This window comes from Podarcis raffonei, chromosome 9 (genome assembly GCF_027172205.1).
Source record: "Podarcis raffonei isolate rPodRaf1 chromosome 9, rPodRaf1.pri, whole genome shotgun sequence".
In the NCBI taxonomy this organism is placed as follows: domain Eukaryota; kingdom Metazoa; phylum Chordata; class Lepidosauria; order Squamata; family Lacertidae; genus Podarcis; species Podarcis raffonei.
In genome coordinates this window covers 44,147,068-44,170,453 of record NC_070610.1, presented here as the reverse complement: position 1 = coordinate 44,170,453, position 23,386 = coordinate 44,147,068, and the positions used below count along the sequence as shown (strand labels likewise).

The window sequence follows — 23,386 nt, the reverse complement described above, 5'->3', positions numbered from 1 at the left end:
AGCAAAATGTGAACCAGCCTGTCGACACGGGGGTGTCTGCATACGACCAAATAAATGCATGTGTAAAAAAGGATATCTTGGTCTTCAGTGTGAGCAAGTGGATAGAAACATCCGAAGAGTGACAAGGGCAGGTATTCTTGATCAGATCATAGACATGACATCCTATTTGCTGGATCTAACCAGCTACATTGTATAGTGTCTGGGACTTATTTGGATACCACATTTTCAATGGGCATTTGTTTTTCAAATCTTCTCTTCTCTTCTATCTCTCTCTCTCTTCCCCCCCACCAAAAGACTCTTATCCTGCTTTGAAACTCCAGTGATTCCACTGGGTTTCTAGATCTGCCTTTTTACCTTTTCAGAGAAGCAAAAACGTACAATTCACGCACAAACATCTGGTTGCATAACTAGTGGAATTCCAAAATTATATTTCCTCATGTGAAGTAGTTTACACAGAAATGCCACTGTTACCACAAATAATTTCTAATAGTGTCACTATGAATTATTTGATATCCCACCATTTTTTGTGTATAACTATCTGAGTATAGCAGTCAGAAAAGGAGTTTTGAAACTGTTGGCCATTATTAAATTTTGATTTTAACCATGGTTAAGATATTTGGCAGGTGGATTCAAATGACCAATTGCCATCAAATTCATGTAACAATAAACACATTGGTAATTTCCCCTCCTTTCCATTAAAAGCTGTTCTCTGAACAGGATGGGAAAAGGGTATTTTAGTAAGAGCTATTATCCACTGGAATCTTCAGATGAACAAATTATGACGTTAAAATTGCAGTTAGCGTATCAAAAACATGACCATGTGAATCTACCCCACTGTTTTAAGACAATGTTTCGGAACTCCTGAATGCATTCTTATATAGGCAATTCATTGTAAGATTGTAATCTACACTTCTATCAATGTAACAGAATGTTATGCACTTAACTACTTTATCTGGCATAGATGCAAAAATCTGGCTATTGCAGCTTAATTTCCACACTGTTTCAAGTTCTTCATAATTAAATTATATCTGCATATTTTAAAACCAGTCATTGTAGAAGGTCTGTTTTTTTGTTTTTTGTTTTTTTGTTTTTTTACTGAATATCTTATTTAACAATGGGCACTGGGTTTGTGTTACATATTTATATTATTTTATTTTAATTTTTTATAATATAGACATCATCTAGATGAACAGCTTTGCCATGTCCTGTCAAATACTAAAGTTACATTTTTCTCCAAATTAATTGGAATGACGGGGAGCAAAAGAGCAAACACACTCTTTAATGTGTTGTGGACATAATGTAGAAATGTATCCTTGTGTCAGCCTTTGTTCGTAATCGACGGAGAAACAGCTGCAGCCAATCAACCAGTCGCTGCAAATGTTGATAGAGTTCTTTCCACTATATCAGGACAGGCCCATTTTTATATGGTATTTGAATTTATTACAGAATTCACATTGAATGGAACTTCACTGGATGGGAGCTCACTTTAGCTAAAGTCTTGCCTGTGTTAAGAGGACACTTGTACAAATCATTAAAATTATGATTATTGCCAAATATGGTTCAAAATGTAAATGTTTCTTGGAGAGTTAACATAATGCTGTTTCCTTTTTGTAAATGTATCAATAAATTTGATGTACATGCTGTATTCAGAATTGTTAAAGTATTGATTAATATTGGAACTATAGGATCACCCTCAGAATTTAAAATGCTTATTCCTGCAATACTTGTGCTGTAGTCTGTGTGTTCATACTTGCGGTGTATATCAATTTCTCTTTGTGCTATTGTTTTTGCAGAGAAGTCTTCCCACACAGAGAGAAGGGAAGAGCAAGGGTGCCCTTCGTCCCACAGTTCATCAAACACCTGTTCCTCCTACACCAACAGTGTGCAATGTTTTAAGCAATGTAGCCTGACACTTTGACCAAACATCCCCAGCCTCCTTGACAATGGTATCTGTAGGAGAGGGAATGCATTTATAAGAGTGAGTTCTTCAGTCACTAAATGAAATCAAGCCATTTCTTCATAAATTTTAGTACTGCTGCAATTTGTAAGCAAAACGCAATAGGTAAGCTGTTGGTGTCCAAACATCTGTTTTAGAGGCAGCAGAAGGAAGCAGAGCCTGCACTTGCCATCCACCTATGATTCCTCTTGGGTTTCAAGTGACCTCCTGACAAATGGAAATTGGTTGAGAAATCTTGGTCGAGTGCTTAGTGAACAATGGGGCAGCATTAAAAAGTGCATGCATAATTTTGCACAATGTAGACCCAACTGACACTCTATTCAGAGAAGGTTCAGGATTAAATGAGCATGGAGACCAAATTACCCTCTTACCCCAGAAAAGGGTGGTCTCTTCCAGTCCTGCTAGCACGTCATTGGCTAAGCAGTGTGACAAATCTCGCAATGAACCCTGCAATAGCCTGCATCTGTAGGTTAATAGCAGCCCTTTGTCTCCATTGCTTTCTCCCTATAGTCTTTTTACTGAATCACATCACAAAAAGTTTTACAATTAAAAAAAAAATGTCCTGGCAACCATTTTCGTACATTGACCTTACCTTCTAATCTTCTCTTATTCAACGTGGGGGTGGCATTAACAAAATGTGAACTTCTAGAGAATGAGGCAGCTGTCTAAATCTATCAAATCGTGCTGTTTTATTACACATTACACTGTTCACATAGCTTTGCCAGAGTAAGAATGAAGCTACTGCAACGTTTACAAGCAACTCACATTTAGATGATTCAAAGAGCTGGTATTTCCATGCAGACCTGGGTGAGGGAGAAAGAGAGGGTTTTTTTCATAGCTAGCAAAACTTCATCTATGACAAGCAAATATGTTCAGTTCCTATGTTTTTCAAGCAATTTAAACAATAGAAGGTAAACTCTGGTAACAAGAGCCCAAGGCTGCATTCTTATAGAAGGTTAAAATCTTGAAGTGAGTAAATATGTCAACCACACACGTTGGTTCATAAAAAAAACACAGGGATATATAATAACTGAAATCATGGCATTATTTTGTTAGTGGTTATACAAAAAACCCCCAAAACTCTTGCCAATTTGCAATAACTAATTGCAGTGCAAGTGGCAATGACACAAAGTCTGTTTTATAATATTGAACTGGAGTAGCAGCCCAACAGCCCTGAAACAGCCCAAACTACACAGTTAAAATATTGAATTGGAATAATATGGAAAGGAATGTGTGTCTGTGAACGTCTCCTACAAGTGTATAATATAGCATGAGAACTCCCTGATGGAAATAAATTGTTTTTAGTAAATTCACTGAAAAACTAAGCTGCATATTTATGAAAAGCACCACAATTATTGAAGAAGTCAGTGGATGACTTTAAGCCTTATTTCTAAAAACTGCCCTTTAAGCCTTAAAAAGAGGCTTCACAGAATATAGTAATTACCTTGAGTAATGGCATGCAAAAATATGTAGATTATTTCTGTGACAATTTCATTGCTAATTAAGCTCACACCATGGCAACTCACAATGCGACCCTAAAAATGAAGTTTACAATGAAACTTTTGCCCCCAGTAAAAATTAAAGTCGGTGGGGCAATCAGTTAATAGGCTCAAAGAAGAGCATATGACTTTTGTACTTGTGCTCAAGCTTTTCTTTCATCAGCCTCTCCTGGTCTGCAATTCTAATGAGGTTATTTTGAAATATTGTCTTTGTTTTCACAGTATTGATATTTTGGGGTAGAAAGTGCTCTCATGCAGAAAAACTCTGCATATGCCAGTGCATATGCGTATATCTACTTACGAAGTTGAATAAATTTCAATAATTTTATCTCTCACCTTTAAAGAACAATGCAAACAAGAAATCTCTTATGAAAAATATTTAACTAATAATGTATAAATAACTATAGCAACCATTAATTAGTGACAAGTGTGTGTAGACCCACTGGTCTGTCATTACATGACTCTTGAGAGCCTGGATATTTGACAGAAATGTCACAGTTCTTGTGATATTAAGGTGCCATCATTAAGCTATTTTCTAATTAGTTATAGCAGGCCTGTATATTTTCTTCCGTCAGCTGACTATTATGTTGCATGTCCAGGGCCTATGATTAGGCCAAAAACCACAGACTGGCACTCAACCAAGTCCACATTAAAGGAACTGCATGAAATTTGGGGCATGTCTATGTATGTTGTCTGGGGTTTATATCCCACCATGTTCCATATTCCTAGATAATTGGGGACAGGGTTGCAGCCTTAAGGGCTGAAGTTGTACCACTGAAGGTGCAGTGATCAGTTGGTACAGTCAAAGGTAAGAGAAATCTATGGATGTAGAGAGGCCCAGGCTATCAATGGAATTATTATAGAATTAAGGACTGGTAAGTAAAACATGGGCAACTCTATTTCCATTTATTTCCTTTAACTATGACTGCTCAAAATAACTAACTGTGTCCAGAACTGCAGAGGGCTGCTGAACTCTTACGTTCCAAACATGCTGGATTTTCAGGGCTCAGCTGCCTACGCTGATGCTGGATGGGATGATGTCGGGACACTTCATAATAGCAGGGTGATTGGTCACGCTTGAAGTATGAATATGCTGGTCCTGTGCTAGGTGGATAAATTATCTGGGTCTCACTCCACGCCTCTCTGGTGCTTATGCCCTTCAGTACCTGACTGCATAGTGAGGAAATCATGTAGACAAGTGCAAAACAAAACCCATTCCTGCCCCACTCTCAAATGGCACCTATAATGGCATACAGAGAGCAGTGGTTCTGCCCTTTGTAATAAGCTAGACAATGCAGTATTTTGGGTTTCCTCATCATTCCTTATCACAGTGTGGAATGTTAAGGAAACAGCAAGGCTGAGGTTCCCTTATGTTTGGAGGCAGTAATGTTTCTGAATACCAGTTGCTGGAAACCACAGGAGAGGAGAGTGTTATTGTGCTCAAATCCTGCTTAGTAATTTCCCACAAGCAACTGGTTGGCCGCTGTGGAAACAGGATGCTGAACTAGATGGGCCATTGGTCTGATCCAGCAGACTCCTCTTATGTTCTTCATCACACTAAAACAGGGCTCTGCTTTTCTTGGTTTCAGCTCTTTAGCATTCCCAGCCTAATGATTAATCTGTCAAGCAGAACAAAGAGTAACTCTTACTGTTTTGAAAACAAAGCACCAGTACAACAGGATACATGCAGAGATATGTGGCTAGTCCAGTTAGGAGGAGGTCTGAACAAATGAAGAAGGTAATCCTATATCTGTTCCCATGCCTCTGGAGTAACAAGCAGTGATGTTCATTGGTCCATTCCTGTACCAAGCCTGCAGATCTTGCTCAGCACAACTTCCCTGTAACATGATAATTTGCAGGATTGCATTTACAAGGAGTAAGGGATGGCTTTTTATGGCATTTTTACGATTTAAAAGTTTTCAATTATTTTAAAATAAGTGCAGCTCTAACACTGATTTCAGATCACACATGATTATAGATATCCTCATTCTATATGTAGCATATCTTTATCACACTAGTGTATATAGACATCATAATGTTATCAACTAAAACATGGGAGACATGTGTTTGAACAAGGAAGAAAGGAGCCATAGCTGAAGTCTTGGTTTGCAATGCTACACAACAAAGCCTACATATTGTTAATGAAGTTTAGTATATTACATATTTGTATTTCTCCTTCAACTTTTCAAACATTGTCTGCTTGCTTATATAACAATAAAACATCTACTTTTTAATCTCTCCAAGTATGTCTGCTATATCCCTCCCCACTCCACAAAATACATTTAGATTTTTTTTGGTTGGGGGGATGACTCTTGAAGGAGAAGGATGAAATTAAGTAAATTTGCCTAGGGTTGCAACTGAAGCCCAGTTATTAGTCCCATGTTTCAAACTAAGCAGATCTGGGCCTGGTCAGTGCTCAAATGGAAGACTACCTGGGAACATGTATGCCACCTTGGGTTCCATGTTGGAAGAAAAGTGGGATATAAATGCAAGAAAATAAAAAGCAGTGAAATGGGATTTAGCAACAGCAGCCTAGGCACGTCTACTCAGAGGTAATTCCCATTGAATTCAGTGGTATTGACGCTTAGGTAAGTGTGCACAGGATAGCAGCCTTAATGTAATTAACCCACATGCTGCTGACTCAATGAAAGCACATTGCAACCAACTTTTGCTATAGTCAGCTGTAGCTCAGTGGTGGACCACATGATCTGCAGACAGAAGGTCCCAGCTTTAATCCCTGGCTCCTCCAGCTAAAAGGATCAGGTAGCAGGCAACATGAAAGATTCTACGTGTGACCCTGAATTGCTGCTACCCATGACAAATAAGGCCAAGCTAAGCTAAGCTGGCAAGAGCCTGAGCTGGTACAAATCAGGTACCCGTTTCCCTTCTGTTGCAGTGTTTTATTTTTCCTGGCTGTGCCCATAGCAGCTGCATGACAGCTGCAGCTTTTCCACCATGGTGATGGAGAGAGGTGCACCTCTGCTTCCATCCAGTTGCGCCTGGTTATTATAATATCAGAGGGAGGACCAAAAAAAAAATATGTGTTACATTTGATAGGCTCTGTTGCACAGAAAAGAACTCCGTAAGGCTCAGGCCCTAATTACTCAGCATATGGTCCTGCCATCATGAGCTGGCTTTGCTTGCTTTGGTGATTTATTAAGAAGTTACAAAAACCTGCTGACATATTTATACGTCTTGTAATTAATATGCACCTGACCTTTCATTTTTGTTTTGAAGAACTTTGCACATGGGTTTTACCTCAAGTCCTGGGAATGCTCAGCTGGCCTCCATCCTGCAAGCCACTGCATTTAAGTAATCTCATTGAAATGAGAGACGTGCCAGGATGTGATTTCAGGATGGTGTCCATTTGGAATAATGAGTCTTTCATTCCATCAACACCTCAAAACAACATCTGGGTTATATTTTTCTTTTTCAGTAGAATTGTATTTAGGATTTTTTGTAAAAAAAACCAATCTGTCTCATGGGAGTGTTTCAGGTGTTAGGCTGTCTGGACGCTCATCGCCAATTGCCAGGAAGGGTGGAGTCACCTGATCAGCTTGGAATCAAAGGATTTGCATTTGGGACCCCACCTCCTCACAATATTACAAACTAATGGGTGGAGAGTACACCTGCTAGGAAACGTAATATTATTGCTGCAGCTGCAGTTTGTAATGGTCACAGAAGGCTTTGATGGCTCCATTACTCAGGAGAAGATCAAGAGCAAAGGAAAGGGATTTAAAAAAATAAAGAAGTATAACATGTTACATTTATATTCAATAAAGTCTGAAATTTACAAAAGTGAGAGAAAATGTAGTTCAGCACATTGGGACTTCATGCATCCCTTGAATGCTGGTGGATTGCTGTGAGGTCAGACCCACCCTGAGAGTTATTTATGAACTGTGTCATCTTGCAATTCAAAAACACCAGTTGCTTATCCTGGCTGTGATCACAAATGCACTTGTGCCAGTGAAGTTTCATTGACGTTTACAGGGATCCAGCAGCTCAAATACATTTAGGACTGCAAAAAAGGAAGGCTAGGAGGACTGTAACCATATCTGGGCATATGCCACCAGCTCAAGCTAACACTAACATTAGCTCCATCAATTGCACTGTTATGACAGCTACTGACTTAGGGGATCTAATTGGAGGTGGGTATCTAACTTAAAGATTCAGGAATCAACATGCTGCTCTCATTTCTTCTGTTTCTTTGGCTTTAAATGTCTCCACTTTACTGTTCAAACTGATATTTATATATTTGCTAATTAAAGTCTGTAAAACATTGCTTACTTTGATGAACCATGTATATTGTATGAATGATATTTGTGAGGTTACGTGGCAAAGGCTTTCAGCTGTCAAGGCTCCCCCCCCAAAAAAAAAATTGGTGCCTGCAAGTTTTAAATACTCCAGGGCACCTAACATGTAGGATCTGTGTCAACCTCTGTAGTGTCCCCTCTGGTAGGACGGAGCTGAAGAATCACCCTTTTGATACCAGCATTGCTGTATCTGGATGGCACAGGAATGGGACAGAATGGTGTTCAGGTTAGAGCTGCATGAATGAGCCAGAAGGAGGCTTAACTGGTTTGGCTCCACTAGTTCACCTGCACAGCCCCAACCTTGCCAACCCACCCTGCCCCATTACCATCCAGGTATGTTGTAGGGATGCCAGTAGAGATGGGTGGCTCTGCAGCTCTGCCCCACTCCAGGGGAAATTTTAAATAGTGGGTAGACTTAGCCTCCTGGTGTTACTAGACTGCTGGCCACAAACACTACCAGAAGGAAGGCATACACCAGGGGGTGCTCTACCCGGGCTTTCCCAAAATTGGAACCATCCCAGAAAACAAGCTGCAGACATTGCACAGCCTTCCCACTCTGTTTCACCACCAGTCCTCTTGTCCCTTCTCCTTTAACTGCCACCTAAAGCAGGCAAAGTAGAAGAGCAAGTACCCAAAAGTTAGGAGGAACCTGCTTGAAGGCACAGCCTACCAGTGAAAAGTGGAGCACCATCTCCGGGAAACGATTGGCAGCATCACTGCCATGTTAGCAGTGAGGAGAAAAGGAGCAGGAGCAGCAGCAGCAGTGCAGCAGGTGCATATTCTCTGCAACAGCTAAGAGAGTGGACTGTGGTCCATGAAGATCAAGACTCTTTGATGTTAATCCTGCTGTAGACACAGCTACCCCTCTAGAAAAATGTAATGTGATGAATGCAAGTTCTCCCTTGTGTGGCTCTCACCTGCCTCCTTCTATTTTCCTTTGCTTTAGGAAAAGGTTGCCTTATACTGAGCTGGACCATTGGTCTATCTAGCTCAGTATCAACACAGGGTTTGGCAGCAGGGTTTCTGATTGGGTGTATTCCCAGCCCTACATAGAGATACTGAAGATTGTACCCAGAACCTTCTGTATGCAAGGCCAATATTCTACCATTTCCCAAAGTGATCGAAGGTGAAGATTCCTTCCGTCTGCTGTAGCATCAGAGTACCTAGGGTCACATATTGCCAATCCCAGGCATTGACTAAGGCATTGTTTGAATGATGTGAAGCGTGTCACATTGTGATAACTTAAAGACTCACAGTGTAAGCATTGTCCCATGGGTTTATCTTAACCAGGATGTCTGATGGTGAATTTTACAAGAGCACTAGCCATGGGTTCTTCCTCTTGATTAATAGGTTCATCACATCACCATAGATGGATATTCCACCCATTCATTTCAAATGTTGCACCTTGTTTTTTTTACAAGGAAGATATATCTGAAAGCTAGCATCAAAATAGCATCAATAATAATGTTGTATGGGTGAGATCAACTATTTGCTTGGGGGCGCCAACAACATACACGGCACATAGCCCAATGCAGAGGAGTCATCATCACTTTTCACAGAAATAAACAGAAAAGGCTTCTTCAGCAGTCCTATGTTCTATGCTATGAGTTTAATGGAGGCTTCCATAGCTGCAAAGAGATTAGCTTTACCTGTTAGTGTTTTACACATACCATTAACAGGGAATTTTCTTCTGTCCTCTCTGTTTTGCCTGAGAACTTGCTTCTAGGTACCATTTTTAGGATGTGTCTTCAGCATAATGAATGGATGTTGCTTTGAGAAGTATCAGATGCTTTTGGAGCATGGAAATGGAACATATTTTCTCATTAGGTTAATTAACAGCTCTGCTTGGGTGGTATAATTGGGTATAAATTTTCCTCATACCTAAAAAGGATTTTTATTTTTATTATGTTTTCTGGTGTCTTTAAATTTTTATGGCTTCAACTCTGTTTAGTCTGCATGTAATCCTTGAGAGAGAAAACCCAACATTTTAAAATAATTAATAAAAATAACAGTTCCTTTTCTCCAAACTGGCACTTATTCTATTTTATGATCCTTTCTGTATTTTCCCTCCTTTCTCCTTATAATTTGCATGCAAATCCTGAAGGAGTAGTCCACAAGTCAGGGAATTTATGATTACATCGTCAAAGTAAACTTAAGCAGGGTGATATATTAAACCTGACAAGATGCTGCTCATTAATCTTTGAAATATAGCCAGGTGTGAGGTAGTTATGAGAGACTTCCAAGCAGGGAAAGCGTAACGCAGCACCCAGTGGTGGGGCTACATGGAGGGCTCCCTTACCTCATGCAATGCTGCCTGGGTGGGGACTGGGAACTGGACATCACTCCAGAAAAATTCAGTTGGATGGAAGGAGAAGGGAAATGTCATGCCTCCCTTTGCCAAGGGTCTTGCAACCCTTTCAATGTTTTGTTCCAATTAGGCTAGTATGGTCCAGTTGGCAGGATCTTGGCTTTAGGCCTGCTTTGTTTTGCCTTGACAAATTCCTCCATCTCCTCAGCCTTAAAAATGGAAATAACAGTGATTGGTGTAGAAGTTTTAGGCCTGGTCTATATAAACTGATGATCATATTGTAGGAGTGCTAGAGTGGATTCCAGTCCATAAAAACTTGTGCCAAAATAAAACTGGGCACTGCCTTGAGCTTCTTGGAAGACACGTGGAATTTAAAAGTCAATGCAAATAATAAATTTTTAGTCTTTAAGGTGATAAAAGGCTCATGGCTGTTAATGTAGGACAATGCCACATCAGACTATGGGTGAAGCATGACGGGGGGCATTTGTATGAAATGGAACCAGTGCAAAAAAAAACCCAAAACAAAACAATGGAATTTTGTTGAGTACAAATGTTACCGTTGGTAAAATAAACATGTTAATCCATCCTTAGAACTAATGTAAGCATACAAGGCAGGTATAATATATAACCCTCTCATGTGACTGTATGAGCTCTAGAATACAGTACAGTCTCCTACCTGAATTCTGATGTGACGCAGTCCCATCATAACTGTGGGACTTTGCCTTTCATTATCATTCTAAAAAGGAGCGCTAATGCATTATGATGGGTATTGGTAAGAATATATATTAATTATATTTAATCCTCTACAGACCCACGTGTGTGGGTTGTGGATCGAGGGCCCGACCCCCGCTATGTGAAATAAACACACAAGGACACGTGATATAAGGTTAATGGGCAAGAAAAGGCCACAACTTTATTGATTACAGCAGTGAAAAGGTATTGGCTTAGGCATTGGATGACTATAGGAGGTGGGTTTATTCAACAGTAGGTGGAGCCTGTTGATGCTAATCCAACTATAGGCTCACCCCTGATGTCACCGAGGGTCGTGCCATGGCCTCCCGCCAAGCAGGCATCGGACGGAATACACGACCGCCAGATTCCTTTAACGGAATAACCCACGGTAGATAGCATAGGCGATGGCCACACCTAGCCCTTGACACACATGAATCCAATGCCTAACCGACCCACCAATACCACAAAAGTTGTGACAATTGCTACGAGGTAGGCGAAAAAACCAAAAAGCCTAATGCCAAATGGAAAAATTCCTACCAGGCCCCCCAGACAACCGGGGCGACCAACCTAAGGTCCATAGCAAGGCCAAAAAACCTAGACCCTGAGCTAAATGGGAGTGGAGGGTGGGTGACTCGCTGCGGGATGACGACGACTGAGGAGGAGGCGGAGCTGGAGCCGCAGCATTAAGCTGCTAAACACGCCCCCCGGAGACACCTGGTTGGCTGCCTCCGGTGGGCGTGGGCGCCAGCCAGGTGAGGAGGGGCGGGGGCTAAGGCCCCCGGCCAGGGGCAGAGCTCGGGCTCCCGCCCACAACCACTCCCCTCTCTTCCAGGGAGGAGAGTCTTTGTGGATCGAGGGCCCGACCCCCGCTATGTGAAATAAACACACAAGGACACGTGATATAAGGTTAATGGGCAAGAAAAGGCCACAACTTTATTGATTACAGCAGTGAAAAGGTATTGGCTTAGGCATTGGATGACTATAGGAGGTGGGTTTATTCAACAGTAGGTGGAGCCTGTTGATGCTAATCCAACTATAGGCTCACCCCCTGATGTCACCGAGGGTCGTGCCATGGCCTCCCGCCAAGCAGGCATCGGACGGAATACACGACCGCCAGATTCCTTTAACGGAATAACCCACGGTAGATAGCATAGGCGATGGCCACACCTAGCCCTTGACACACATGAATCCAATGCCTAACCGCCACCCGAGCCGCAAAGGGGCTCGCCGCCAATACCCTCACAGCTGCAACCAATCCCTAATGCTACTAATGACGCTGTCCAACCAGATGTCATTCCCAATGTCTGTTAGATGAACTCAGTCATTCCGGTACATGGCTTGTTCGCCGATCCGGATACGGTTATGATAAATGACTTGGCCATACATAAAGCGTACACAACGGGCTACCGCCCGGTTCAAGAGTTTCCTGGTTTTTTCAATGGCCATACAGATCTGTGCACCGCGCCAAGAAGGAGGACCAGAACACCATTGTTCTGGGGCACCAGGCCGCGATCGCCTCCAAGTCTCTCTTTATATTCCACAACAAGTCCACGCTTCTCCTATTAGCAAGGTCATTCTCTCACAAGTGAATGATAAGGATGTCAGGAGGGCCAAACGTGGCTACTCTGTCAATCCGCAATGGTATAAGCTCTTCCCAACGCATGCCGCGTCTCGAAAACCAGGAAACTCGCATCCCAGGTGGCAAACCAAAATGATGGGTAAGGCCGCAGCTGACCGCCCGAACGCGGGCCCAATGGACTATACTGTGGCCACAAATCCACACACTTCACCTGGGAACAGCTGAGGACGAAAGGAAAAGGGGAAAACGGGTAAGTAGATTCAACATAGCGGAGGATATACTAGCGGATATACCCTTTATAAGCATTGGATTTCCATCGGCCCATTTCTTTAAACTTGTCCGCAGGCGAGCCCAAGCGCGCAGCAGTTGAGGCAGCGCCGTCCTAAAGGAGTGGGCAGCACAATCCCGGGAAGCTAAACCGCAAGCATCAATAGCTTTGCGGAGTACCCTTGTGAATTGGTGTCTCAATAAGGGGGACCCGTCTTCGTGAATCAAAAGCGGACCTTGGCCAGGCGGTCTGAGGCAAAGATACCGCCTAGTGTCCTTTACCAGGCATGGGCCCTGCTCCCCCAGACGCTGTGAGTTTAAGAAGGACACCCCTACCGGCCTGATCAGTTTTGGATTGACATTTCCGTACCATCATGCTCGTCTCGGACAGCTGCACGTCTTCCATAAGGAGGCCACGCATTAAACCATTTGCGCCACCTTCAACTACAACCTCGCCTACTCTTAGGGCGGCAAAAAGCGATGGCATATGCCGAGGAAAAGAGGCAGGCCTCAAACCGGGACCAACAGATTGACCTAAGTTTTTTTTTGTGTTTTTTTTTTGTTTTGTTTTTGCGTATTTGAGAGAGCAACCCGTAAGAAATTGGCTTACGGCCCTCGGCCGGTTGTAACCTGCCCCAGCCTTCGATAGCTCTGCGGATCAGGAAGTCACTGCATGGATCGGAGGAGAACGTGGCCTTAGCGAAGAAGCTAATGGCAGCTACATGTATTTTTGAGGTTTTAGGCGCACGTCCTAAGTCATCGAGGTGTGAAAGGTATTGCAGAACGTAGTCAGTGGTGGGCGACACGTTAGGCGAAAGCCCAGATGTCCCAGACCTGAAGCCCAAGAAATCGCGCCAGGCCTTCTTGTAAAGCCTGAGGGTGGAGGGTGCGACAGACGCTAATACTCCCTTAATCACTTTGCGTCTCCAACGTTCCACAGGTGCTCCGGAAAGGGTTTGGGCAACAGCTGTGCTCGAGGTGCCAGCGACCGGAAGCGAGACATCACTGCCAGGTTGTTGGTTCTGAAGCACACTCTGCGATTTTGGAACTCCTCCGTCCAGATATGCACGGCCACTACTATTGGAAAAAACTCGAGAAAAGTGAGATCCCGCGTGATGCCCTTGCCCTGCCACCCCGTTGGCCAATGTTGGGCGCATCATCGACCCTTGAAATACAAGCCAAATCCCAGAGAGCCTGCTGCATCCAATTGGACCTGAAAATCTGAGGACAAGTTAAGGACATCCTGCCATAGGGACACTCCATTATAGTGTTCCCAAAAATGTCGCCCAAACCTCCAGGTCGGCCTTAACTGTCTTTGAAAGACGGACTCTGTGGTGTGGGTGCTTGAGACCCACCGAGAGCCTGGCTAGGCGGGCACAGAAAGGGCATCCAGGGGAAACCCCTCTACAAGCAAAATTGACACGGCCTAACAGGGGTTGTATCTGTCTGATTGTATCTGTCTGAAATGGCCTAACAGGGATTGTATCTTTCCTAAGTGTGAGGGTAGCATGAATTAATTCCTTAAGGGTGTCAATCTTCTCTTCCGGTAAGCGGAATGATTGGGCAACTGTATCCAGCTCAATACCCAAATACGTGAGGCACGTAGTCGGACCTTCCATTTTTTCCGGCTGCTAGGGGAACACCCTGGTCCTGAAAAGGCCCCAAGTAGAGAGGCGCATTCCCCAGTGTTTGGTTTCCCCACGAAAAGAAGTGTGTGACCCCATTGGCGTTAGTTCGGAATCGTAGGGCCCAATCCAAGAAGGTGCTAAATGATTCAAATGCCGAGCAAGCTACTGAGCAGCCCATTGGCATAGCCTTGTCAATGTAATACTTCTCTTGGAATTTGAAACCCAGCAGCCAAAAGTCCTTGGGGTGCACTGGCAAAAGGCGAAAAGCCGATTCTATATCACTTCAATTGAGCAAATTGGTCAAGCAGGCCAGGCACTGTTTAGAACCGCCAGCCTGTGTCTTTCCCTTTTAACTTAAGCCTTTATTACCAGAGGACACTTTAGCCCAGCCGGCCTAGTTCCGTATTGATTAAACCGACCACACTTGGAAAGAAATCAGATTCAAACCACTAATCCCTAATGGCAAATGAAACTGGGATCAATTGTTTATTATTTATGTATTTTAAAAGGGGTCCTCTAGTCCAGCCCCCTACAAGGCAGGAATCTTTTCCCCAATGTGGGGCTCGAACCCACAACTGTGAGATTAAGAGCCTGATGCTCTACTAACTGAGTTAACCCAGCTGCTTCAAATCTATAACAACTCAATAATGGACAGAGTTGTATTACCTTTCCGCCCGAAAAAAGGACGTGAAAGATACTAAACAGACACCGGCCTTTATGAACAAATAACCCAAATCACTTACCATGAATTAATGTATTCAAGTAAACTGTGCTGGGCGTAAGGCAACAAAATCGCAATGAAATAATTAAATTATTATTATTATTATTATTATTATTATTATTATTATTATTATTATTGAATTCAATTTATTCTATTCTATTCTATTTATTTATTTATTTATTTATTTATTTATTATTTGTTTGTTTGTTTGTTTGTTTGTTTATTTTTTGGTGTGCAGTCAACTGCGTTCGGTTCAATAGACTTGCCCCTAATGACTACGCCCAACTTCGGAAATAAATTGTAGAAAACAAGCTAATTAAAATGACCGTGCCAACATCAATTAATGAATGTATTAGATTAGCTTTGGTTAGTGATTGCTTTGAATTGCAATGAAATAATGCACCAAGCAACACTTGTGCTGTGCTCAGCTGTACCCAGACCAGTGTAACTTCAGTGCAATAAAGCCAAAAAGTACAGAAAAGCTGTGAAAACTCACGAAGACAAGGTTCCTAGTTCAAATATACAATCCCCCCCCCCCACTGGTCACGAGGTCACGAGGTTACTATAAAGGGGCACGCCGCCTTTTACTAATATACCCGAAAACTTAAATAAGCTGTATGAAACGTCAGTTGGCTACTATGAAATGATAGATGTATGAGCAGCCACTTGGTTTCCGAAGCACTATATAATTCTTGCCGCAAAGTAACAAACCGAGGAGTGGATGCTGCGAAAAGTAACTGGGACCTAGTCCGGACTGGCTCTGCCCTGGTGCTTACACCCGCCCTTGTTGGTTGAGAGTCACCAGAGAGTGCAACCGAGGTGCCGGGAAGGTCATCCCACTGAGAAGGAGGAGGGCTCTCTGGAACAACCTGAGAATAGGCTCCACTCTCTGGATTGTATCAGGAAAGGCATCAGCGGATGGGGGTGGGCTGGGCTTTTGATCGGGAAAACGTTGCTCATAATCATCCATAATTGACCTAAATGCCTTGAGAAAATGGGAAATGGGCTTTTGGTTATAATTCCTTCCGCTTAGCTCCCCGTGATGGATTTCCCGTCACATTACGTGCTGTTTCTGATGCGTGCTTTCCTTAGGGCACCATGAGCTGTGTTGTGCTGTGATAAAGTGTAGTTGTTATTTAACGAGTTGGGTTGTTATTTAATATTTATTTATTTATTTTACTTTTTTGTTATTTTATTATTTATTTTATTATTATTCATTAATATTTATTACTTATTATTGTTATTTATCATTATTAATATTTATTTATTACTTTTGTTATTATTATTTGTTCTATTATTTATTTATTTTATTATTACTATCGTTAAAATGATCAATATTATTACCAGCAATCAATTAATCACTTGATTGTAATGTTAATATGTAATTACTGTACAACCAATAGCGTCCACAGCAAGGTAGATGAATTCAATATTAAACAATTGTTATTAGTTCCTCGAGTAACCCCCAATGAAATTGTATCTATAACTTAGTTTTAATATTACTGTTATCAATAGCTCGCTGCCACTGGAGGCAAATGATTAAGCTGAATGTCAGTGAACTGCACTGTTGAAGCTATTTAAAATATAATAAATTGTATTTGCTTCCTCCCTCCTTTATTTATACTGTATATAAATTGCCACTGAGGCAGATGTGCTCAGAAGCTTACTTAATACAATAAATTGAATGATCTGAAGGCATTGAGGAACTGCGAAATGGGTTTGGGTTTATTATTACGACGGTTGCCATCTGCAATGTGTGCTGGTACTGCACCCGTGCGCTTCCTCTTGTAAAATGTGCCTACTATTTATTTCGTCACTAATTATTTTATTTTATTTTAAATTCAATTTTCATTTATTTATTTATTTATCTATATTTTTAATATTAATTATTATAATTTTTTATTTTTTTATAATTATAATTACTTATTATAATTACTTATTATTATTTATTTTTCAAATTTATTTTATTTTATTTTATTATTGTTGTGGTTATTTTTAATTAGTATTAATATCACCAATCAATTAATAGCTTGACTGTAATTAAATGTCAGTATACAATTATTGTGCATCAATAAAGTTCAAAGCACAGTTGATGAATTAATTATTAATCGATAGTATCTCAATTAATAGCCAATGTATTTATAGCTATGAGTAGAAATTACTATTATCAATTGCTCCACGTAACTGCTGACAAAATGAACAAGCTATACGTCACTTAACTGCACCGCTTGTATTTATTTATATTTGTTAAATCACAACCCAGCAAGAGTTCAAGCAGCAGCGCTCAGCTACATATTAGCACCTGGCTCCAAGGAACAATCCCATACACAAAGCAACCCCAACTGCAGTCAAACAGAATTAGAAGATAATTGCCTACAATAAAAAGTTGCCCCTTTTAAATGATAGGCAAATCTAGGTGCAAAGCATTGCCAAGTAATCAAACAGAATTGAAAATAACTGCTTACAAGGGGATGCTCAGAAGCTGCAGCCAAATTAAGAGAAAAGGAAATCAATAAGATTCCAGGCCCACACCAGCGGCCCTCTGAAAAGGAGGGGTGAGGTTGCTCTTAAGGGGAAACTTACACCAAACAAAAGAAACTTTGCCAAACAAAGAAAGTAAATTTTTTGCCCACAAGGTCGGCTCAAGACCAGTTGATGGAAATAAAGGTGCTTAAATAGACAAAAGACTGTAATTGGTCAAACTGCTGGTTAGTTAAACTGACAATGCAACTAGAGCTGCTGAACTGCCCGGTGCTTAAAGACAATGCCTCACAATCTGCCGGTCACTCAAAGAACAATCAAGCCTGCCCAGCATTTGAAAAAACCTGTCTGGTAACTGATGACTCAGGCAAGAAGCAAAGGGAAATCCAAAGATGCCTTATTATTATTATTTATTTATTTATTTATTTATTTATTTATTTATTAAGGTGAATGTGATGTATCTTTCCTGAAAGGGTGGGGGGTGTAGGGAGGGAGGAGGGGTGGAGGGAGGAGAAGGAAAGCGTGGGGGGGAGTTTGGAGGGAGGAGGGGTGGAGGGAGTAAAATGAAGGAAAAAGTTTGAAGAAAAGGAAAATAGCTGTCCTTTATAGTGAGCCAAACTGAAGTGGAAATATAAACCGTGAGTTAACCTGGACTTTTTAGTAAGGTACTATAAGCCAAAACCTTTTTTGTTGTTGTTGTTTAAAAGCAGTTTTCTTTAGGGAGCCTGTACTGGCAAATGCAGCCAATGACAAGAACCAGGCAAAGGCACACCTTCAAAGGTTCTAAACGTATAAACATGCAGTGCTGAGGAATGGTTCCCTGCTCATAAACCCTGAATTGTCCACCCCGAGCCCTGCCTTATTTCTTCCCCCAAACATCAAGCGATGGCTTAGAGGGGTGGCTTAGAGAAACCAAGAGGGGTGAGGTTTAAGTGCACAATGTATTCCAAGCCCCAGCAGCCTTTAAATTTTACAGTGGGCTCCCGATTTAAGTGGTACCAATGGAAGGGATGGCAGGGTAAATTAAACCCACGCTAGAAGAGTAATAATCAATAAACGGCAGGCACAAACACACGCTGCAAACACACACACACGACTTAAAATTGGAGAGGAGCCCTGAGGATCATCTAGTCCAACCCAAGCAATGCAGAAATATTTAGCTGTCCCATACAGGCTCTCAAGGACAATGGAGGGGAAAAACACATAAGCACCCTGGCCAACAAATTAAATGTAAGGCAAACCCACTCAGTCACCCAGACCAGCCATGCAATTGGACAGGCAAGGGCAATAGAGGGGAAAACATACAAGCATCCTGGCCAAAATGGAAGGAAAGTGAGGAGACGAGGGAGAAAGAAAGATGGAGCCACACTCACACTCAGACCTCGCTGGGGGCACGTGCTGGGCACAAACAAATCAAGCACCAGGAGTGGGGGGAAATAGAAGGTTAAATGTAGGTTTTTACACGGAAAAGAGCACACAGCAAGGCAAACCTGGATGCCTGGGTTTTTAAAAGCAGTAAAGCAATGAGCGCATGCAAGCCTCTTAAAGTGAAAAGGCATGCAAGGAACCAGACCCGCCCCCCCCCCCCCGACTCCAAACCTCATGGCTCTTCTCTGCTAGCTGATGACTCGCTGCAGGACGACGACGACTGAGGAGGAGGCGGAGCTGGAGCCGCAGCATTAAGCTGCTAAACACGCCCCCCGGAGACACCTGGTTGGCTGCCTCCGGTGGGCGTGGGCACCAGCCAGGTGAGGAGGGGCGGGGGCTAAGGCCCCCGGCCAGGGGCGGAGCTCGGGCTCCCGCCCACAACCACTCCCCTCTCTTCCAGGGAGGAGAGTCTTTAACTAACAAAGGGGGAATGGGTGGTGCCTGTTTCTAAAAACACAGAGCTATCACATAAAGAGTCCTGGTAGCAGTTTAAATCCTATTGTTAGGCAGATTAAAGAAGCATAGGAATAGACTATTAAACCTTCCTTTAATTCCACTCCAACTGCTTGAGGCAGCTGGCCCCCTTCTACTCACATGCAATGAAACAGGCCACACTGAAGTAAATTAAAAAATGCTTTACTTACTTAATCCAAGGTCACAGTCTGGAGAAGAGCGGGGATGTGACCCTCTAGCAATTTAGAACTCTGTGGTCCTTAACCCCGTCATATACTAACTAGCATTGTTAGGTTTGACTGCAAGTTTCCACGCATTTAATGCACAACTGCACCATAGAAACAAAAATCACAATCAGTTTATAATCAACTAAGCTCTACCTCCACTGTTGGAGGCAATATGCCTCTGGATACCAGCTGCTTGGAACTGCTTTTGCACTCAGGTCCTATTTCTGTTAAGCATCTATTACACTGGGTGCCTTTTTGGCAGATCACTATCTCAGCCTAACCACTATGCTTCTATTGCATGCATTCAAGATCCAATTGAATCACCACTGACTGTATTTTTTTGCATTTCATTGCCATTTAATGCCAACCTCCCCATTTTTACAATGTATTTGATTTCCAACTGAAGATTGCACTTCATACACCTGATGAAGTAGAGATTCCAGTGGTCCATAAAACATATGCCATAATAGGTTTCTTAGGACTTTAAGGTCTTGGCACTTTTTGCTGCAACAGACCAACATGACTATCCCTCTGGAAAATCTTTTAATGGGTTTCTCAGAACACAACTAAATTGCGTTATTACTCTTCTGGTTAAAAAAAAAACTTTTTTTAAAAAAGCTGTTTACCCCTTGCATGCATACATACAGCTGTCCTTTACCATTTCACATCAAGTTAAATGCAAAACCTCAGGTGAACCAAAAAACGTTTTCTGAGCAGCTGTGGAAGTTTGTCATACCTCTGCCCACAAACTATTTCCCTGCTAAAAAAGCCAAAGCTGTCATGTTTTTAAAAAATGAGTTTCTACTGAAACTGAATCCCTGTCTAAACAGAGAGGTTAACAATTTATCCCTCTCTCTGTACCCTTCCACTTTGATTTTTATCTCAAATATTAATTTCTGTTAAGACCACCCATTCACTTCTTTAAGGTAACTTAATCCTGAGATCTCTCATCAACATCTACATCTACAGACAAGTCAAACTTCCCAAGTAGATTGAGAGCACATTTCATTTTTCCATCTGTTGGCTCTTTTTGCATCTGACTGCTGAATATTCTGCATTTCAAAGCCATTATCTGGCTTTGAATTGAACCCAACATCATTATACTTAATGCTTAAAATCTCTTTAGGAAGTTGGTTTATGCACAGACATCTCTGTGCTTCTAAATATTATTTCAATGAGCTAAAATTTGAATGCAGGGGGCCTGGGCTTTGTTCTCCACAGCCACGAAAGCTCCCTGGGTGCCTTTTTGGCAGATCACTATCTCAGCCTAACCTCTCTCTTGCTGTTTGGCTGTTTGTTGTTGTTGGTCACCTTCAGTATGTCAGTATTTTCCAGGAGGGATTCAATCACATGATGGAAATCCAGATTTGCACAATTAAAGTGGATTAAACTGCTCTGGAACAACAACTTCACTTTAAAAAAAAATTTGGTTAGGAAAGTGACGGTGAAGTGCACAAGTAGATGTGGGATAAACAACTGATTAATGGACAGATGTACAACCATCATCCAAATTGCAGTGAAATTGGAATGAATGCTCCTTGCTGTATAACTTCCACATAAACAAATAAGAAAGAGCACGCTACAACCTTTCTGCAAGCAAATCAAGACGGGTGCTCAGTAAACAATTCATCTGTTTTTATTATTTGAGTGAAAATAGATTGGGATGATGAGGCTGCAATCCTCCCTCCACTTACCTGAGAGTAACCCTGCCCCCCTTTAATTCAACAGGACTTTCTTCTGACTTATTTACATGGCTAGGGTTGGACTGAAAAGCACTAATTCAGTAACATCCAAGTTACAAGAAAGTTACAACAAAGGAGGGCCACTCTGCATGTTACTTTTGACAAGGGAAAATTGTCTGATCTTGATGAAGATTGGCATTCACCATTTCACGGATCCTGGCTAGCATTTCTCCTGTCCTAACGTAGTAATGCCTGATGTCACTCTAGCCCTGTTGAGTCACAATGTGCTCTACCAGTGAGCTATGACAGGGATCACAACATGCGTAGGAGACATGGAGATGAGCACCAGCCTGTTCTAATGCTCCTCCCATGATAATACCAAGGTTGCAGGTTTGATTCTTGTATGGGACAGCTGCAAATTCCTGCATTGCAGCAGGTTGGACTAGATGATCCTCAGGGTCCTTTCCAACTCTACAATTCTCTGATTTCATTCTTCTTCCCACCTGGGACCTGATAATGCAGTGTTCCCAGTTGTGCAGTCAACCAAATGGACTTGGAAACTCCCTTCAGGCCTCCCTGCTCAACAAGGGAGGCTGAAGGCAGAATGGATGTCACACAGGTAGTAGTAGTGTCAGCCCCTTGTGCACCTGCTCCTCCTGCAGTGATTCCCTTTTCCCGTACAGCAAATGAACTTATGTGAGGTTACATTCATAAGACTGATGTAAAATCACCTTCTGATGACCTGGTCAAAGTGAAATTTGAACATGCAGAGCTGCCTCCTCCACCCGGCTTAATTTAACTAGTCTTGTCGACATCCTTTTTTAACTCTGCTTTAAACTCATCCGATATTTTGTCCATGTGGTGATTGCAAATTTATGCTGATATGCCCCACAGATAAACTGCAATACACAAATAAGCCAAACAAGTTGTCCAATAAAAGCCCAGTTTAAAAAACAAATGCTGTCCGTAAAAACCACACATAATAATAATAATAATAATAATAATAATAATAATAATAATAATAATAACTCAAATGTCAAGAATGTACCATCTAGAATCAAGGCTTATCTTCACAGAATCAAATTTAATTTTTTAAAAGCTAAAATTCAGCTCTCTGTAATTATTCTCTCTCTACATTGCTAAGTAGCATTTGTGGATGGGATACAGATAACATCTGAATAAGTTAAATGAACTATAGCATTTTTTTTGGTCTAGTTGTTGGCAGAAACCGCGTATAATGGCTTTCCAATATTGCTCTTCCTGACAATCTCTCTGTGTCTCAATGAAAGAGGCATTGAGGAAGGCAAGAGAAACGGCTAAACAACAACACCTAAGAAGCGATGAAGCTGTAGAAACAGCTGCGCTGCATGCGCTTGGAGCATGAAGAGGAGCAAGAAGGGTGAACCACAGCAAGTTTTTCAAATGGGCAGAACAGAAGCGAGGAAGAATGTCAGGATGTTCCCTTCAAAGATCCGCTCCTTGCAGACAGCTGCTTTGTCAGTGATGCAACAAAAGTAACTTGATCATTTTTATGTATTACTGATGAGTGAAACAGCTCAGAATCATTTTATTTTATTTTTGAGAACTTGATACATGCCTGTTATGTGCATGGTGCAAACAGAATTATAGAAAATGAGTTTCATCCAACATGGCCATTCTTTGTCATATTAACCATATAGCAGAACAAACAGAACATCAGTATTCCCTGTATAGGGAAGTTTTTCATGTCTGATGTTTTACTGTGCTTTAATAATTTGTTAGAAGCCACCAAGAGTGGCTGGGTCAACCCCGTCAAATGTGTGGAATAAATAATAATAATAATAATAATAATAATAATAATAATAATAATAATAATAATAATATGTGGCTCACCAGTGGTTCATGGTCATACAATGCTGTAAGTTTCCAGAGGGTAGTGATTATTACAATGTAATGCAGATGTTGTTGCACTTTGTCAGGGTTGAAAATACTTCCAAAATGGGTTGTATTCTAGTGCAGCTGTTCCACTCATGCAACCTAGTTGCGCAATGGAATTTCCCCTCTTCTGCTTTCCCCTGTATTTCCCCACACACCTTCAAAATCTGTTGCAGAGGACTGTGGGGGTGCCTGGA

At 41.7% G+C, this 23,386-nt stretch overlaps 1 protein-coding gene and 1 long non-coding RNA gene across 6 annotated transcripts in view; one reads left to right on the top strand and one right to left on the bottom strand.

Moving 5' to 3' along the window:
• HHIP (hedgehog interacting protein) overlaps nt 1-2,075 on the top strand; it is a 70,573-nt gene extending 68,498 nt beyond the window's left edge. The window contains exons 13-14 of one of the 4 annotated variants that reach the window (XM_053403270.1): nt 3-131; nt 1,794-2,075. In XM_053403270.1, the coding sequence (XP_053259245.1) occupies nt 3-131; nt 1,794-1,918 (254 nt within the window). In that variant the 3' untranslated portion in view covers nt 1,919-2,075. Of the gene's footprint in view, nt 1-2; nt 1,722-1,793 lie in introns of those variants that run through there. The other 3 variants (XM_053403271.1, XM_053403273.1, XM_053403272.1) reach the window with 3 other exon arrangements.
• LOC128421042 (uncharacterized) lies at nt 687-21,500 on the bottom strand. 2 transcript variants are annotated; one of them, XR_008332210.1, is made up of 4 exons: nt 21,288-21,500; nt 9,440-9,558; nt 5,106-5,294; nt 687-2,760 (listed from the first exon to the last, which is right to left on the bottom strand). It is a non-coding gene; the product is annotated as an uncharacterized LOC128421042 (long non-coding RNA). The 2 variants fall into 2 exon arrangements; XR_008332211.1 differs by lacking the exon at nt 21,288-21,500 and adding an exon at nt 20,866-20,982.
• Between the last annotated feature and the right edge of the window lie 1,886 nt (nt 21,501-23,386).